The sequence below is a fragment of the Phyllopteryx taeniolatus genome, chromosome 10 (genome assembly GCF_024500385.1).
Source record: "Phyllopteryx taeniolatus isolate TA_2022b chromosome 10, UOR_Ptae_1.2, whole genome shotgun sequence".
Lineage (NCBI taxonomy): Eukaryota > Metazoa > Chordata > Actinopteri > Syngnathiformes > Syngnathidae > Phyllopteryx > Phyllopteryx taeniolatus.
The window spans coordinates 6,384,682-6,404,177 of NC_084511.1; the positions used below are offsets into that span (position 1 = coordinate 6,384,682).

General features: G+C 42.4%; 1 protein-coding gene across 2 annotated transcripts in view; it reads left to right on the forward strand.

Moving 5' to 3' along the window:
- LOC133485030 (neuronal acetylcholine receptor subunit alpha-3-like) overlaps positions 1 to 19,496 on the forward strand; it is a 36,199-nt gene that overhangs the window by 10,444 nt on the left and 6,259 nt on the right. Inside the window, exons 2-7 of one of the 2 annotated variants that reach the window (XM_061788338.1) lie at positions 13,979 to 14,016; positions 16,713 to 16,852; positions 16,944 to 16,988; positions 17,082 to 17,191; positions 17,723 to 17,930; positions 18,041 to 19,039. In XM_061788338.1, coding sequence (XP_061644322.1) covers positions 16,962 to 16,988; positions 17,082 to 17,191; positions 17,723 to 17,930; positions 18,041 to 19,039 — 1,344 coding nt within the window. In that variant the 5' untranslated portion in view covers positions 13,979 to 14,016; positions 16,713 to 16,852; positions 16,944 to 16,961. The remainder of the gene's footprint in view (positions 1 to 13,978; positions 14,017 to 16,712; positions 16,853 to 16,943; positions 16,989 to 17,081; positions 17,192 to 17,722; positions 17,931 to 18,040; positions 19,040 to 19,496) is intronic. The other variant, XM_061788337.1, reaches the window with a different exon arrangement.

The window sequence follows — 19,496 nt, forward strand, 5'->3', positions numbered from 1 at the left end:
AAGCGTGTAAGCAAGAGCGCACTGGATTTCATGCATCACTGAAACAAAAATCACATGATGTTCGAGGCAAAGGTGAGAGGATGTGTGTTGCACAAAAACACAAACAGGCTCACATAAGAGCCCATATGCAAACAGCCGTAGACCATGTGTTTAAATGGGTGGGTTGAAGCACTTTTACATCTTTCAACATGTCACAAGCAGGGCATCCAAAAGCCTTATAACCTCTTCGTTGCTGACACTCTCCCACTTTTCCTCTTGTTCACACACACACATTCACACACACTGTCAACCGTGTATTATTGGAAAGTAATTAGTTTCTTTAGAGTGCACTCGTTCCCAGCCTCATCCAGTTAAGCACATGCCTGATCAAAGAGCCTCCCACAGGCCTTGGCTTTTTGGGTTCCTGGAGCCATGAGATATGGAGGCACACTGGCTAAATCTCAATTATTGTGGCTATTTGAGGCCGAACACGCATGACCGCTCGACTCCTTTTCATCCGCCAGAGAACAAAGACTTTGTCACATTGTCATCACGTCCACGTCTGTTGATGTGGGGCTCAATTTGAGGAACAAAAATTTCTGTGATTATTCTGTCTGAGCTTGACAAATGTGAGCAGGTTTTTCAAGGTTTTGATAGGAAACAGTACACAGATTTGAAAATGCACTGAAACTGACTCTTCAAATATCCATCCATCTGTTTTCTATAGCACTTGTTCACATTAGGGTCGTTGATGAGCTGGATCCTATCTCAGATGACTTTTGGCAAGATAGGTGTGTTCACCCTGGATTGATTGCTAGCCAATCACAGGATACATATAGACAAACAACCATACACTCACATTCAAACCGACGGAAAATTTGTGGAGCATGGGTAAACCTACCATTCAACTGATTTGGAACAGATAAAATAATAAACTCTTAATTAGGAATGGTAAATCCCATTTTAAATGCTGAGATGTTCTAGGAACGCTCTGCTTTTATTGAATTCAACTAAAAGCTATGGGTGTCCGATCCGATCTTTGAGATCGGAAATCAGTCCGATATCTACACAAAAACGAGTACGAGACCGGGTCGGACTGGATCTAAAATCTGTGATTTTACCACTCTTATAAAAGCGGTCCATTCCATGCTGCGCTCCAGCACTTAAATCCTGCAGTGCCTGGAGGGCATGCAGAGCCCACGTGATCACAACAACAGGTTGTTAAGGTGCTAACATAGTAGCAAGGAGTAAGAGTTAATGTTGTTTATTGACACTCCAGTTTAAGTTCACTGTAAATCTAAACACACATAACAAAATAATTAACATCTATTGAATTTTTTAATACATCACAGCCTTCGTTTCATTCTTCGTTTTTGTTCACAAAAAATCGCTAGCTCAAAGCTAACACAATGAATGAATAGCACCGTTGACAAGCTAACGAAAATTAGCGTTGAACTGTCAGCAATTATATCTCTCAAAATCATGAATATTGGTACACAAACCCTGTATAACCACATACAAACACGCAATATAACGATACTCTCTGGCATATATTCTTCACTCTGTGAAAAATGGGTTATCATAACAATATTTGATCGTGCCCCTCAGAGGCCAAGACGTCCACAGCATGATCAGTGATTGTCAAATAAACTAAACCCCAGTTGCATCAAGAAGTTCAAAAGTGTATTGTCGCACATGTGAAGAAAACATATGCAGTTCCTGCCAAATACTGACAGTAAAAAAAAAAAAAAAAAATCACTGAATTGAGCTTTAATTGTGATTTTACACCATAAAAGTATAATTTGTATTTATCATTCATTGAGATTATTTTTCATCACTAGGATCGTGGGCGTGCTGGAGCCTATCCCAGCTAACTGCGGGCAGGAGGCGTCGTACACCCTGAACCAGTTGTCCACTGTGGCCGCCATTATTTTTCATGGTTTTGTAATAAATGTTTTATTTATTCTATTTAAATGTAGAATATGCTCATGTTTAAGTTAAGCAGTGGTTATGTTGCAATTTAAATATATATTTTTCTTATTGGTTTTATTGAAGTTATTTTTCAGGATTTCATAATGCAATTTTTATTTATTTTATTCAATTGGAGTACATTCTTATTTTTAAAGTTACTTCATGAAACCCATTGGTTAATAATAAATGGGTCACTTTTTCTCATACCTACTGTTTTCTGTTTGAGTAATATCACTTGATTAAGCCTTTTCTAACATTCCATACTACAATATAAGTAGTCTGTGTATGATTATGGCTGATATTGGATCAGACCGATATCGGTATCGGCCAAAATTTAAGGTTGCAATATCGGTATCGCATCATAAGTGAAAATGTTGGATCGGGACATCCCTATAAAAAGCAACCCTGAAAATATGTCAGTTTACAGTGCATTACTTTACAGTATTTCCCTCATATTCGCTTTTAGGTTGTGCCCTGTGACTGACTGGCGACCAGTTCAGGGTGTAGTCTGCCTTTTGCCCGAAGTCAGCTGGAATAGGCTCCAGCCCCCCGCGACCCTAACCAGGATAAGCGGTGTTGAAAATGGATGGATGAATGGATTCCCTTTTAGGTTGTTCAAATTGTACTTGATATTATCTGGAGCTCAGTCACAGTGAATCACGTTGAGCTGTTGTGAAATCTTCATAAGACATCTTAAGTCATGAATGTTTTACCACCGACTGTGTTGGTCTCATGTGCCTTCATGAATGCACTCTCGGAGTTGCACAAACCTAATCTCTTCCTCTAAAGCCTTGAATAATATTCCGCTATGCTCAATGATGTAAAGGTTGGATACTGACTCAACAAAGGCTAAAGGTTGTAATTAACTTTGTTTTTATCACTACTTAAATACTTTGTAGCAGAGGGAATAATGAGAATCAAAGTTCCAGCACAGAAAAAAATAGCTTAACTTATTTTTTCCACAGTGAACACAAGGTCCAATTAATAGACTGGTTCAACTGTAATTACCATGCTTTCCCCTCACCCAATTAGAGGCTTAGACAAGGTTGTGGGAGTGCACAAAGTGTTTTAAAAGCAGGTACCAGGCATTGAGATTGCACAAGTGTCTCAGGAGGGAGACCGTTTTATTACGCTGGAAGGCTCGGTTCGCCTCTGCAGTGACCCCAGGAAACTTCTAGAAAGTCATTTTACTATGTGGCAACCTTTCACTAATGGAGAAATAGAATAAAGTTTAAGATCATCCTTGTCAGATAAACATACTGGTGTCTTATCAAGAAACATTTTTAAATATATGTATGCATTACATAGCATATTCTTTCAGGTGCAACACTACACTGACTATTTGCTCGGTGTTCCACTGCAAATTTTCAGGAGCTGATTTATATTTACAGGGTGATTGAAAAGTAACTCCCTATTTTTAAGTACTTGTAATTTATTTCTGAACAATAATTCTTACAAGAGATGAACATGAGAAGAAAGTTTATTGCATGGAGTTTTATTTAAAATTCGTTATGGGCGCCAGCATGAGCCACAGGTTTCTCAAGCCACCTGGGAACCGCATTAACTGATTTCACAAGGAACTCTTGTGGGATGGAAGAACCCTTCAAGTTCTTCCAAAGTCGTTGGTTTGGTAGAAGAGACTTGCTCCTTTAACCAACCCCACATAAAAAAGGAACTGGAACATACACAAAAAAATGTAGAAAAAAAATTACAACATGGCGGCACGGTGGCCGACTGGTTAGAGTGTCAGCCTCACAGTTCTGAGGACCCGGGTTCAATCCCCGGCCCCGCCTGTGTGGAGTTTGCATGTTCTCCCCGTGCCTGCGTGGGTTTTCTCCGGGCACTCCAGTTTCCTCCCACATCCCAAAAACATGCATTAATTGGAGACTCTAAATTGCCCGTAGGCATGACTGTGAGTGCGAATGGTTGTTTGTTTCGATGTGCCCTGCGATTGGCTGGCAACCAGTTCAGGGTGTACCCCGCCTCCTGCCCGATGACAGCTGGGATAGGCTCCAGCACGCCCGCGACCCTAGTGAGGAGAAGCGGCTCGGAAAATGGAAATTACAACATATGAATAAATTATCAGTATTTTAAAATAGGGAGTTACTTTTCAATCAGCCTGTATATATATATGAAATAAGTATTTAACACGTCACCATTTTCTCACTACATATACAGTATTTCCAAAGGTGCTTCTGACATGAAAACTTCACTAAATGTTGAGAACAACCCAAGTAATCCATACATGCAATGAAAGTAGAATAAATAAAATCAGAAATTAAGTTGTGTGTAATAATGTGAAATTACACACAGAAAAAGTATTGAACATGCCAACTGGTATTTATTTAATACTTTGTACAAAAGCCTCTGGTTGCAATGACAGGTTCAAGACGCCTCCTGTGTGGAGAAACTAGTCGCATACATTCCTCTGGTGTGATTTTGGCCCATTCCTCCACACAAGCCGTCTTCAAATCTTGAAGGCTCTGTAGTCCTCTTTTATGGACCTTGAGTTTCAGTTCTTTCCATAGATTTTTGATTGGATTCAAGTCAGGTGATTGGCTGGGCCATTCTAGCTATTATTTTCTTTGAAACCAATTGAGGTTTTCCTTGGCAGCATGTTTTGAATCATTATACTGCTGAAATGTCCACCCTTTTTTCATTTTCATCATCCTTGTACATGGCAGCAGATCTTTGTCCAGATTGTCTCGCTACATTGGGTCTGTTCATCCTTCCTTCAATAATGTGAAGTTTACCAGTACCATTTGCTGCAAAAGCAGCCCCACACCATCATGTTCCCACCTCCAAACTTCACTGTGGGTATGGTGTTTTTAGGGTGCTGTGCAGTGCCATTTCTACTCCAAACGTGGTGTGCATTATGGCATCCAAACAGTTTAATTTTGCTCTCATCCGACCAGACTATATTCTCACAGTATTTAACTGTCTTGTCCAAATGTTCAGCAAACTTTAAACGAGCTTTGACATGTTTTTTTTTTTTTTTTTTTTGCCTGGTGAGCGTGCATACTGGCCATGGTGGCGGAGTGCATTACTCACTGTTTTCCTTGTGACAACAGTACCTGGTAATTCCAGGTCTTTTTGAAGCTCTACACAGGTGGTCTTTGATAATTTTTCTGATTATTCTTTGCACTACTCTGTCAGACATCTTGCGAGGAGGACCTGATCGTGGCAAATTTATGGTGGTATGATTCGCTTTCCACTGATGTATTATGGCCCCAACCATGCTCGCTGGAACATTCAGAAGCTTAGATATGCGCCTGTAACCAATGCCGTTGTTATGTTTTGCAACTATTATTTTTGCGATGGGCTTGAGACAGCTCTCTACTCTTACCCATCAGGAGATGTGTCTTGACTCACACCTTGGCAATAAGACCTTTTTGTAGGCCAACAATAAGGAATGAACCAGTTGATATTCATTTGCACTGACGAGGTTCTGGATTACTATTTGATTATTGATAGATTTTAGGTGTTTTCTTGGCTTTCCATGCCTTTTTGCACCTCCCTTTCTTCATGTGCTCAATACTTTTTCCCTGTGTCATTTCACACACAACTTAATTTCTGGGCTCATTTGTTCTACTTTCTTTGTATGTATGGATTACTTGGGTTGTTCCCAACATCAAAATTTCATGTCAATAGCAGCTTTGGAAATATATTTAGTGAGAAAAACGGTGACGTGTTTAATACTTATTTCAGCCGCTGTATACTCCTGAAAATTTGCATGTATCATGAGTAATATACGATGGAATAATAATAACAATTGTACGTCCAAGTGAATTTTGGGTCCAATAAAAGGCAAAGGTTCATGGGTATGGCACTGACATCAGTCAGATATACACATTTATGAGCTAAACAGAGTGGCATATTTGGCATTATATAAGCAGCCTGACATTAAAAACTGGTATTTTCTGACATGATCTTTGAAGCAATGTCTTCCTGAATAAACGCGTAGTAAGAAGATGGAATAATCCATTGCATGAGAAGGGAGAGGGATCAGTCAAAACGACAAAGATAGATTAAAGTTCAGTGGACTAAGATGTAATAAATGTTCTTGATGACTCAAGAACCCCTTTAGAAACCACATCTGCCATTTCGAAGTGATTATATAGCAGATATACAGCAGTTAAATTGATAATTGATTTGATTCAGAATGCACCTTCTGCTTTTTGCATCTAGCGCCTTCCGGTCTTCGGCTCTATCCGGCACTGTGACATAACACTAGCCAAACAGCCTGTCCATTCGGCGTTGTGTGCTATTGTTCCATGCTGTTGTTCCTGTCCTTGTATATTTGTTGTCTTATGGTTTACCAATTTCATGATGGCTTATTGTGTGGCATTTGGTTAATTGTACAAATGGCTCAGGCAGTGGCAAGAGTTTATTTCCAAGTGAAAAAGGAATACGGGACCAGTGGATAGCGAAAGTCAATCGACAGGGGAATAAAAGTAGTCGTCTATGGGTGCCTAGCAAGCATTCCAAACTCCGTGCTGATCACTTCGAACAGGCGTGTTTTGAGAAAGACTTAGCAGAAAGCATTGGATACACAGGTGTAGTTAGGGAGAGGCTGAAACCAGCTGCAGTGCCAACTATTTTTCCTACAGCACTCGGGACCTCAACCACCAGCAAGAGAATGGTGAAAAAATAAATTAAATTAAAACCCACTGAGACCACTCTCTCTTTTTCAAGAGTGTTCTCGCCAAGAAACCGCGGAATACTGACCAAATGTACATAATGCATGTACAATAAAATACTCTATAATCCATCCATCCATTTTATGAGCCGCTTATCCTCTCTAGGGTCGTGGGTGTGCTGGACCCTATCCCAACTATCATCGGGCAGGAGGCGGGGTACACCCTGAACTGGTTGCCAGCCAATCGCAGGGCACATACAAACAAACAATCATTCGCACTCACATTCACACCTACGGGCAATTTAGAGTTTTCAATTAACCTACCATGCATGTTTTTGGGATGTGGGAGGAAACCAGAATGCCCGGAGAAAACCCATGCAGGCACGGGGAGAACATGCAAACTCCACATAGGCGGGGCCGGGGATTGAACCCCGGTCCTCAGAACTGTGAGGCTGACCCTCTAACCAGTCGTCCACCGTGCCGCCACATTCTCTATCATATCATAACAAATAAATAGCGGGACAGAGGTGGATGGATGGACCAAAACATTATGAATCCCACACGAACGGCCGATTGCTCATAATGCGTCTGTTCATGACTCTATGTTTCTATCGACAAGTGAGGATGCTGGAGCAAGTAAATTATGGATTTATGGGATGCACAAACATACTAGTTTGCATTTCCAAACCGCTCTGTGCGGTATTGTGTCGTCTCTTCTGCAGGCAGTGCCGTCACATTGACCCAGTGGCCACTCTCTTTTTCTGTTGTACAGCTGCTACTTGGCTGCTCGTCGTCGTCACTGTCAGGTTCCGACCTCCTGATTGGCTCAAACATGTACGGTTTGACGATGTCAAGTTCAGTTGGGTGCTCCTGCACGTCGAAATCCTCCTCCTCCTCATATTTCAACACGTTGCTTGCCATTGCGTATAGAGTGTAGCGCCCTGTGTTTAGTAATTCCAATGTCGCTTCCGGTAGCCCTTAACTACACCCTGGCGTCTCGATTTTCGGTTGCGTTCGGGGAGTGCTCAATACGTGTATTAAAAACCTCATTTTTAGCTAAACTGTAGTTGACAACTTGCTGGAAGTGACGTGCATGTATTACATAACATATAAACAATGCAAATATGAATTTTAACTGATCCCATAACATCTTTGTCTTCGGACCTTTAAGTGTTTTGATGTATTTTTAAGCGTGTGAATTAAGACTAAAATAATAATAACTGAAAGAAAACTATTGTTGTTCTTTACTAGATATTTGGGGGCACTTGGAAATCTCAGGGCTCCAGTCAAACGCCTTTGTTTGCCTATTGGTCAATCCGCCTTTGTGTGCCAAAGTACTGTCAGCAAAACTAAATATGTACCACACAAATATTAAATACATTAGCCTGACTATGGAAAATTAGAGTGCATATTAAAAGTGTCTGTAAACATTATATTGGAGACGTAAAAAGGGACATAAAGAGGCACTTGCCAATACAAGCCTCCTCAACTCAGTTGGTGAAGGATTGCGCAATCAGAAGTGCGGCTCAGCTGGTCGCTGCCACACCCATATACTGTATTTGAATAGGTAAATCAATTAAATTCAGCAATTTTGACAATAAATCATTGACATTATTGGATTAAAAAAGAAAGTCAATATAAAGTACCAACCAATGAACTCAAATTAAAATAATTTTATTTAATCATTGTTTATTTTTTTACTCTTTATGGTGCAGGTAAGGCTCTGCCTCTCCTACCTCCTCTGCCATCCCTGATCACGTCCCTTGTAATTGAGGTTACCCCCCCTGAGCTGTGACATTCTTGTGCAACACTGAATAGAAATACTTGTTTTCTGAACTTCCCCTGTCTTAGACTTTAATCTTTCTTGGTATACTTGAGATTGAGGTGTCAGTAAGGTAACCTTTCAAATAAATCAGCTCCGTTATTTCCCGAGACAGGTCAGAATTGGCGAAAAACACAAGCCAAGAGCCAGATGCACACACAACAATGCAGCCTTTAATGTAGAATATGTACACTCTGTCAACACGTGTAGTCCCAATGGCATTAAAGGCACAACTTCTTTATGACTTCAGAGCAAGTTTAGACAGTATAGGCCTCAGTAGACACTGCTTCATGTGCAGTTTTTGTTTTTTAATAGATAACTATGGCATTGTAAAACTTTTGGATAAAAATAATGCTATCTGTGCATTATCTACGCAGCACTTTTACAAACTGAAAATATATAAGAGGATTAAAGATGATAATAGCAGTGTAAATGGACGGCTTCAACCATGCCTTTCATAGTGCTGTTTCGAAGAACTGCAAGAAAGTATCCTATAAAAGCTGCATATTTTATTTATTCATTGTCAAGGAAAAAGAACTTCTTGGTGAATGTCAATGTAGCTTTTTGCGTGTACATACAGTAGTCCTTCAGTTGCCCTTTCGGTGAAGCACCTCCATGTATATAATGCTTAGTGCAGGAAGTACAGGTTGATGTACTTGGGATGGGGCTGAATGGTGTGTGCAGCATTTCGCAGTTTAAAAGCCTTGGTGTGGTGCATCGACCTTTAAGTAATGTGGCCTGATAAATTATTTGCCTCCTGTATATTTGCTTAGATTGATTATCTAGTATTCATAATGATGAACTGATCTTCTGTTGCAGCAAGAGTGTGCCCGCCATTCCACAAAGCAAAGTCCATGAAAGCATGCTTGGTTGCATTCAGTATGGAAGAAGTGATCGCTGACCTCACAAATTTTCTTCCGGATGAATCGACAAAAATTGCCAGAGACACATTTCAAAATCTTTTAAAAGGTCTTCCCAGATGTGTGTTTTAGCTGCAGTGAGAGAATTTCTCCATATTTTGTTCCAGTTTCATAATTTGCAGTTCTTGCCATTGTTTCCATTATGAATCATGTTGAAGCCAATGGGGATACATATATACATGGATGCTAATAACAGTGACTCATGTTTGTCTATGTGGAGGCTTTGAAGCTTTGTTAGGACACTGGTGCAGTGTGCTGGTAGTGTGAGTGTTCACTGTCGACAATCGAGGCAACATTTTCTGCTCGGACAGGCGTGAGGGGTTCTGTATGCCATCCCAAGCAGCAGTGTTACTCCTGGCACTTTTTCACAATGTAAACTTCAGTCCAGCCTTACAATGTGCATGCATATATGTACACACCACACACGCACACACACACACACACACACACACACACACGATTCAGTGGACACCATATGACCAAAAGAGTCTTCGTTTTCTCAATGCTTCTTGAGCTTAACCACTGACAATAAATCATATTTGACAACTCCTTATGACATCAAGGCTTAGGACAGGGATTTTTTCAAATCTTAAAAGATTTTTGTATCTGTTACCGACCCATAAAGATAAAATAATCAGGCATTTATTAGTTTTGCTCGTATTGTGTGTGGCGTTGTCCGATAAGCTCAACACAGAGCACCATACGCATAAAGATTCTGTTCCGCTGCCGATCTCGAAATCTCGCATGATCACACCTGATTGTATAAAACCGAAGAAGCAGAAGATTTTGACTTTCAAGAAACTTTATTTAGAACTTTATTCTTTTGACACAACTTTAATTAGCATTTTGTAGAATATTCAAAGAAAAAATTGAAATTATCACAATATAATTAAAACACAACAAATAAAATGAAATTTTGAACACACATACACAGAAAATTAAAAATTAAAAATTCAGCACCAGTGATCCATGTTCACCTACTGAGCACAAAACATTTCCAATAGCCCACATATCCACAAAAGCATCCGGATTATTGGTAATTGTATAAAAAGTGTGCTCCACCCTTAGACGGGCTGTCACCAACCCTCTCCCAACCCAAAGCGGATCAGTCCAACCAAGCATCTTATTTTTTTCTGCTTTTCCATAGCCAATTTTGCACTAGCAAACATAAAATTCATCAACATCACAGTTCTCTTTTTCTTTCAGGAATAAGTTGGTCCAAAGATAAAACGAGGAAAAGAGAAAATCTGTCACAAACTCCTTTAGCATTTCAAAAAGACCAGCCAACCTGGGACATAAAGGAACTAAGTGGTCCAACGTTTCTGCTTGTAAACAAAATGATCAACCCTCCCCTGTGCCAGGGTCAAAGTGAGCGGTGTATCTGTTCGTAGCTATTATTCCATCTATAATCATGCACTGGATGTCACCCATCCATTTTTCAACAGGAGGCTTATACTGGACTCACCAGTTGCCTTTTGGGGACAATTCTGAACCAAATACCAGTGTCCACCTCGACTCTCTGACTCCAGTGAGGGACCACAAAAGGGGCTTAAATTCCCAAGTTGCGGAGTTTTGAGAGACAGTAAGATTCCACTCCACTCTCTCAGCAAGATGTACTAAGCCCCCCTCACTCCATTGGTGAGCTACAGGAAATCAATTAGCTCCCAGTATGATCTCCCCAATCTGGCACAATCCAGATTTCGAAATTAACAACATACCCTTTTATTTTAGCACATGGGAACAACGTGGAATTGACCACCTACAACAACTATTTAACAATAATATTTTAATGACACGTGATGAACTGTTCCAAGAATTTCAAATAACAGGCGGAAACTTCCTTCAATACAATAAATTAAAAGCAGCAATAAAAACAAAATAATACCAACTCTCCAGAGCACCCTTCAACCGCTGGAGTTTGTTAAGCAAATAGTTAAGCTTCTCCTGCAAAGGAAAAAAAAAATATCTCAAAAGTTTATAAATAAATGTTTTGCCCTAAATCAGAATCAGAATCAGAATCATCTTTATTTGCCAAGTATGTCCAAAACACACAAGGAATTTGTCTCCAGTAGTTGGAGCCGCTCTAGTACAACAGACAGTCAATTTACAGAACACTTTGGAGACATAAAGACATTGACAAAAAACAATTGTGCAAAAAGATGCAGAGTCCTCTAGCACTTAGAGCAGTTCGAATGACTAATATCGCAATAGTCCGGTGCAATGACCATTGTGCAAAGGGCGCTGAGACTTCAAGGAGTGTATGCGGTTTAAAGTTACGAGTAGTGCGATAATCTGGGACAATGGTTGTGCAAATGTTACAGATACTCCTCAATCAGTGTGCAAATGGAGCAGATGCTACTCTGGGATGAGTGGCCAGTATATGCAAACATTGCAGCATGGCGAGACAACTACAGCGAGTGCACGAGTAATATATAATTGGCCCCGCAGAAATGTGACAACGAACTCAAGTCAAAAAATTGCCAGCTTGTTGTAATGGAATTATAAGTTAGCTGTTTAAGAAGTTGATTGCAAGAGGGAAGAAGCTGTTGGAATGTCTACTAGTTCTAGTTTGCATTGATCGGTAGCGCCTACCTGAGGGAAGGAGCTGGAAGAGCTGGTGACCGGGGTGGGGAGGGTCCGAGAGGATTTTGCACGCCCTTGTCTTAGTTCTGACAGCGTGCAAGTCCTCAATGGTGGGTAGGGGGGTACCGACAATCCTTTCAGCAGTTTTGATTGTCCGTTGCAGTCGGAGTTTGTCCTTTTTTGTAGCAGCACCAAACCAGACTGTGATGGAAGAACACAGGACTGATTCGATGACCGCTGTGTAGAACTGTCTCAGCAGCTCCGGTGGCAGGCCGTGCTTTCTCAGAAGCCGCAGGAAGTACATCCTCTGCTGGGCCTTTTTGAGGACGGAGTTGATGTTGGTCGCCCACTTCAGGTCCTGGGAGATTGTAATTCCCAGGAACTTGAAGGTCTCGGCGGTTGACACAAGGCAGCTGGACAACGTGAGGGGCAGCTGTGGCGAGGGATGCCTCCTGAAGTCCACGATCATCCCTACAGTCTTGAGCGTGTTCAGCTCCAGGTTGTGTCGGCCGCACCACAGCTCCACCCGCTCCGCTTCCTGTCGATATGCAAAACACAACAAATATCTAGGCACCAACCAATCACTAAATGGGAAGAGGTTTCTATGTCTGTTGACCATAATTACTGGATAAAGATATTTAACAATACGTTTAGGATGACAAAAAAACACAAATTTACAGTTTATACAATATAAACTACTCCATAGAATGCACTTTACTCAATACACTATGCAGAAAATGGGCTTCTCTCCATCTAATATATGCGCACAAAGCACCAAAAATACCCCAGACACCTATTTTCATGCTATATGGGAATGTACACCTATTTAATGCTTTTGGACTTTGGTTATGCAGAAACTCTCGTATATTTTGAACTGCAGGATCCCACTTTCCCCAAGATTGTGCATACTTGGCAATTTAAGCATCGTCGACCTCCCAAATAAATATTCACAATCAATACTTGTTGCGTTAGCTACCACTAAGAAAACAATTTTATTAAACTGGAAAAAATATCAGCGGACCACTCGGCTTACCTCCCGGTGGGCATTGGTGGTGGACTCACCCATGGCGTCCACCTTAGTCCCCCGTTCCGGCTGCTGGTGGGGGGCAGAGGGGTCCCCCCTGTCGCTCCTCAGGCCTGCTTACTCTTCTTCTCTCCATTCCTTGCATCACGCTGCGGTCCTCCCCCCCTCTTCTTGTGGGGTGCCGGGGGTCGCCTGTGGGCTGTGGGGCCTGCTGTGGGGTTTTTGTCCCTGCCCAGTCTGGGGGGACTCAATCTCCCACGGGGCGGGTATTGGGTGCTGGCTGAAATGTAGGGGGATTCCCGGGATCGGTGCCGTGGGCCTGGGTGCAACACATACACCCATGTCTGGGGGGCATGTCTTTGAGTCGAGGGGGGTTGGCTGTGAGGCAGCAGTGCCTGGCAGTCCCCCACCGCAAGGCTGTGGGGGTGGCATTGGGTCCCTGTGGCCTCCTCCGGGTAGCCGGCTTTCAGGGCGCCTCGGTGGGGCCGGTGGACAGCCCTGGATCCCTCGGTGTGGCACGTGTCCCGTCCACTGGGCCGCTCTCGGGTGGAGTCCTGGGCCCGACCCCGCCTCTTGATTGGGTGGGTGGGGTCCTCAGCCCCCGCGGTGCAGGCACAACAATTACAGGACACTTCTGACAGTTATTGTGCATTGGAAATGGTGTCAATTCACTTGTCTGTGTGAGCAGAAACATACCCCTGGAACATGTTCGCTGGGTGTGGGGCCACTCAGTCATTGTGACAAATATCTTATGACTATGCGAATTTCTTGGTTATCCCCTCACTCACACTCTGGTAGCCACTCTCACCGCACTTCAGTTGTACAGCCGGGTTCACGATCATTGTCCTGCATGCTTCCTCTCCTGTTCTTGTCCTGTCCTATCTTGTCCTGTCCTTCCCTCACAGGGTGTAGCACTACTGCCCCATACAACACTCAAATCTAATGTGTAATTGTTCTAGGTATATAATGATTTACTGTCCTCATCTTGTTTATAGCAAGTGCTTTGTCTTTTGTTGTCTACTTTTCTCACTCCCCTCTAGAAACCTTGTTCTGTTCGACCGATCGACTTTGATTCCCAGTAAGTATCAAGTCCACTTTGACATGATAAAACTTCCGGCATAAAAGGGATACAGATCCTCATTTCTGCTTGACCTAACAGCCGAGTAGGACAAAAAAACCAAAAAAAAAACCCATTGTCAGCAGCCTTCAGTCGCTGTCTTACATCACTATCCTGTGCCATTTCCATCTGTTCAACAGCATAATTATCTTCTGTAATTTGCAGGTTATTCTTACGTTCAACATTTTCAATAATATCATGTCTTTCATCTCATTTCTCCTCCACAAATTCATGGCTTTCAGCAAAGAATACTTCCGCCGTAGAGATGGCATTCAAACCCCGCCCCAACAGGGTCAGGCTCAGCAGTCCGCCCCTCAACAACTTCGACGACCGGATCTGCCTGATCGCGATACTCGTGACTGTCAGCAGCAGCGGGTCTCAATGTGGCATTTTTATTCGGGCGTGCCACCTGTTTATGAATAACATGCTCACACTCATAACATTTAATGCTTCCCAAGCTCGCATACACCAAATACATTCCTTCTTCATGACGAACATGGAAGGAAACATTGATACAGTTCATGAGGCAGTCTGAGAACATGAAAACCTGTCGTATAAGTGACTGAACATGCTTCAGTTTTTCATCCTTACATCCTAGCCCAACGTTACGAAAACTGCTCGCAAAACATTTCCGCTCCTGTTCCAGCGCTTTGTTGGGGATGAATGGCGGGACCCCCGACACAGTGATCTGTGTTGATGGTACAACTGGCATGAACGTTTAGAATTAATTCTTTGTTTTTGTTGTGTAAAAAAAATCACCGATTTATTCATGTGGGATGTGAGATATGCATATATCCCACCTGTTTGCCAACAGCCAGCAGCTCTTGCTCCACTGTAGAGCTGGGCTGTGACACAATCCTCACGCCAGGCCTCAGAGACGGTGGCGTCTCAGGTGGCGCTATCCTCGCCTTGAGGCACGGACAAAACGTACGAAAATAATACTATGTTTTATTTACACACCAAAACCCTACACCGTGATGATACAATAACCACACTGTGAGAAAACAAGTATTTACATACATATGTTTGTTTGTAGGCGGCACGGTGGACGACTGGTTAGAGCGTCACCCTCACAGTTCTGAGGACCCGGGTTCAATCCCCGGCCCCGCCTGTGTGGAGTTTGCATGTTCTCCCCGTGCCTGCGTGGGTTTTCTCCGGGCACTCCGGTTTCCTCCCACATCCCAAAAACATGCATGAATTGGAGACTCTAAATTGCCTGTAGGTGTGCATGTGAGTGCGGATGGTTGTTTGTTTGTATGTGCCCTGCGATTGGCTGGCAACCAGTTCAGGGTGTACCCCGCCTCCTGCCCGATGACAGCTGGGATAGGCTCCGGCACGCCCGCGACCCTAGTGAGGAGAAGCGGCTCAGAAAATGGATGGATGTTTGTTTGTCTAAATCTTCTTCTCACTTCTCTGAACACACCATCAAAGAAGAAGAAGAAAAAAACATAGAGGCGCTGATTTATGACGAGTGTTCCCGAAGGTTGCCAGAGCCTTGTAAAATGGCGATGTCCTCAAAAAACAACTTGCATATTTTATATATATATATAATTATTATGCATAATATAATATAATTATATATAATATAATTATCTATATTATAATATATTATAATATATTATATATATATATTATCTATCTATCTATCTATCTATCTACGTCTACGCCTACGTCTGTTCCACATCACAATTGATGGCGTCATGACTCACGGAGTTGGCTTTCCCCACGTTCATTATTTAAGATTGTCAGCCTCGACCTATTTCTGACCCAAAAATCGTGACGAATCCACTCTTAACACACACATCAGACCTAAGGATAATATTGTAGGATAATATAAGATTGACGTGCTTGTTTGGGAAGGGCCAAAATCGGCACAAAAACAGGCCGATTGTCTTATGTGTGCACCGGGCCTAAGTCATGCAGATACTGTAGAGGTTGGCTGCAAGGATATATACAATTCCTTTTTGGGGTGACATCTTTAAACACCACATTCCTTTTTCATTAATTCCTATGAGTACGGAAGGGAAACCAGTAATTTCAGATTAATGCAATAATATCCCAACTTTTTTCAATACCAATTAATTGCAGAAACATTGCCTTACATTATGACCAATATTGTTTGTTTGAATTTTTAAGTTCTGCCCATATGCATTTTTCTTTTAACACTTAACAATGGTCATCATCTGCTTAGATACATTTTTAATGGTATAGCACATGTGCAGTGACAAACAAAAACACTTAATGGACACTGGACTTTTGATAAAGGGTACGTCCGGAAATTCAATCTGACACCCTAACTCTACTCTGAGAGTGCAGAGTTGAGAGAGGCAGAGCACACAAACTTTTTTTGAATTTACAAACGACCGCATTGCTTGAACGACTTGCTCGAACAAGTTCAATGGTCTTCCTGCCTGATGCTCTGTCTCCCCAGTCATAGCAGCTAGAGTGCACTCCGACAATCCCAGAGTGTGGCGCTCTGAATCGAATGGCATGTTCCAACAACATTCTGAGTCCGAAGTGTACAGCTTGCTTGCTTGGAATACATTTCCGAACGAGACGAAAAGAAAAACATTGACATGATGGTATTCCATGAATGTTGCCTTCCCTGCATTTATGAATGCTGCTTAAACCATTTGTCTTTGGATTTCTTTCATTAGGCTGTTTTGCGTCCAAAGCAGAGGACCGTTTGTTTCGGAGGTTATTCCGAAGGTACAACCAGTTCATCCGACCAGTGGAGAATGTGTCTGATCCGGTCACGGTGGAGTTTGAGGTGTCCATATCTCAACTCGTCAAAGTGGTAAGAGAACCTTAAACATCATTCTGTCTGGGAGGGGCAAATGTGTGTTTTCTACACTATGAAACAAACATTTTGTTGGCTGTTCCCACAGGATGAAGTGAATCAAATAATGGAAACCAATCTGTGGCTGAGACATGTGAGAAACATTCATGGTTCACCCCGAATGAGTTTTCTTGAATGTTGACAAGTATTCCTGTCACACAAGATTCTTTGGGTTATTTGTTTCTAGGTCTGGAATGACTACAAACTGAGATGGGCCCCTATTGAGTATGATGGAATTGAGTTCATCCGAGTTCCATCCAATAAGATATGGAGGCCTGACATTGTTTTATACAACAAGTACGTTTGAGTCATCAGTTGGTAGATGTTTTGATCATCCTTGTAATGACAATAGGTCAGACTACATACCAGAACGGAGAACAAATTGATTGCTGAAGGTTTATTGCATGCATTTATGTTGTTGATGCACCCAATCTTAAGGGGACCAGAACTGTCTCTTGAAGTATATTTTTGATGTGAATGGCTTTACACTGAAATTGTAGGGAACAAAAATCATCCTGATGGTCTAATGTTGATCTTGGGCCAATAAAAAAGAAAAAGAAAAAGAAACAAAAAAAGGGATGGGTGTCGGGTATTTAATTTTCCATTTTTAGACACACAACAGATTTCACCCCTGATTAGATCACATAATACGCTCAGTTATTGTGTGTTCATTCTGTCTGCTGGATTGGATTTACTTTACTAAAACACTTTAATAAACACAAGTCCTCATTTTTGTATTGAACTCACCATGTGCTGACATTTCCAGTTAAATGTTGTGCAGACCTTTACCTAAAGTGACATAGATTTCTTGGCTATGCTCTACTCTAGTGCTGTGGGGGATTTTCTGGTGGCGGACAAGACTAAGGCTCTGCTGAAGTTTGATGGCACCATCACTTGGGTTCCTCCGGCTATCTTTAAATCCTCCTGCCCCATGGATATCACTTACTTCCCTTTTGACTACCAGAACTGCTCCATGAAATTTGGCTCATGGACCTATGACAAAGCCAAGATCGACCTGGTGCTCATTGGCTCAAAGGTATCAAGATCCCCAAATTCTAGTATGTCCAAGCGGTCATCTTGTTTAACATTATGTGCACTTAAAAACAAATTATGGCTTTCGTTTAATCCAAATTTTCCATAATTTAGGTGAACCTCAAAGACTTCTGGGAAAGCGGAGAATGGGAGATCATTGACGCACCTGGTTACAAGCACGACATCAAGTATAACTGCTGTGAGGAGATCTACCCAGACATCACCTACTCCTTCTACATAAGGCGCCTGCCACTCTTCTACACAATCAACCTAATCATCCCCTGCCTCCTTATCTCCTTCCTCACTGTGCTGGTCTTCTACCTGCCATCCGACTGTGGTGAGAAGGTCACCCTGTGCATCTCCGTTCTGCTCTCCCTCACTGTGTTCCTGCTGGTCATCACAGAGACCATCCCCTCCACGTCGCTCGTCATCCCACTGATCGGCGAATACCTCCTCTTCACCATGATTTTTGTCACGCTCAGCATTGTCATCACCGTGTTCGTGCTGAACGTCCACTACCGCACCCCCATGACTCACACAATGCCAGAGTGGGTAAGGGCCGTCTTCCTCGGGGTGCTGCCGCGGGTGATGCTGATGAGGCGGCCAATTGACCAAGGCGACTCGTCTACTGCCAGCATCACAGAAGGGACAGGAGGAGCAGGGAGCAGCGTAGGGAACAAAAAGAGAAAGAACAGTGTTGGAAGCGGGTCAGGAAGTGTGAGCGTCGGAGGTATCACAGGTGGGGTGGCGTGCCCACCGCTCGATGGTGGGGCAGGCGGAGGAGGGGCCTCCTCAGTGGGCGGCTCCATGAACTGTATCGAGTATGGTGAGATGAACCGTGACATTAAGCGGGATATGAACAGAAGATGTCCCTACAGAGGCAAGGAGGTTCCAACACCTGTCCCTCCTCCAAAGGTTCTCCCTTCATCTCAGGGCCCTCAGACCCAGAGGCCCCCAGAGTCAGAGCTACCTAAACTCCCAAGGGCCTTGAACTCAGCATCACAAGTGAATGCTGTCGTGGCGTTCTCTGTCATTTCGCCTGAAGTCAAGCAGGCCATTGAGAGCGTGAAGTACATCGCTGAGAACATGAGGACTCGCAACAAAGCCAAAGAGGTACAATCAAGTACAGTGGATAACTGGTGTAACAATCATTCTTTCCATTTTCAATTGGCAATCGAAAAACGAAAAAGTGACTCTTTATTATTTTTATGTAAACAATTTTTGGTTTGGATCAAAACTATAAATTGAAAAATGGGCCAAAAGACTGACTTCGATTTTAATATTCCATTGGTCATGTTTTACATGACCTGGAAGTTTGTTAACTTTGCTGAAGGAGTTTCCCGATCGAAAACTAATCGTCGACGGGGTCGGGGTTTGGGGGGTCGGGGAGTGGTCATTCGTGGTCTTGTTTTTCCATGCTCTTGGCCAAAGAGTTGCTGGCACTGAGGTGCTCAAGAGAATTCTGATGCTTATTTTTTTTGTTTTACAATCTTTATTGAACATATATAAAAAAAATCAATGCAGGCTATCAGACAAAGATGAGAGGGAAAAAAAACAGAAAAAGCAATAA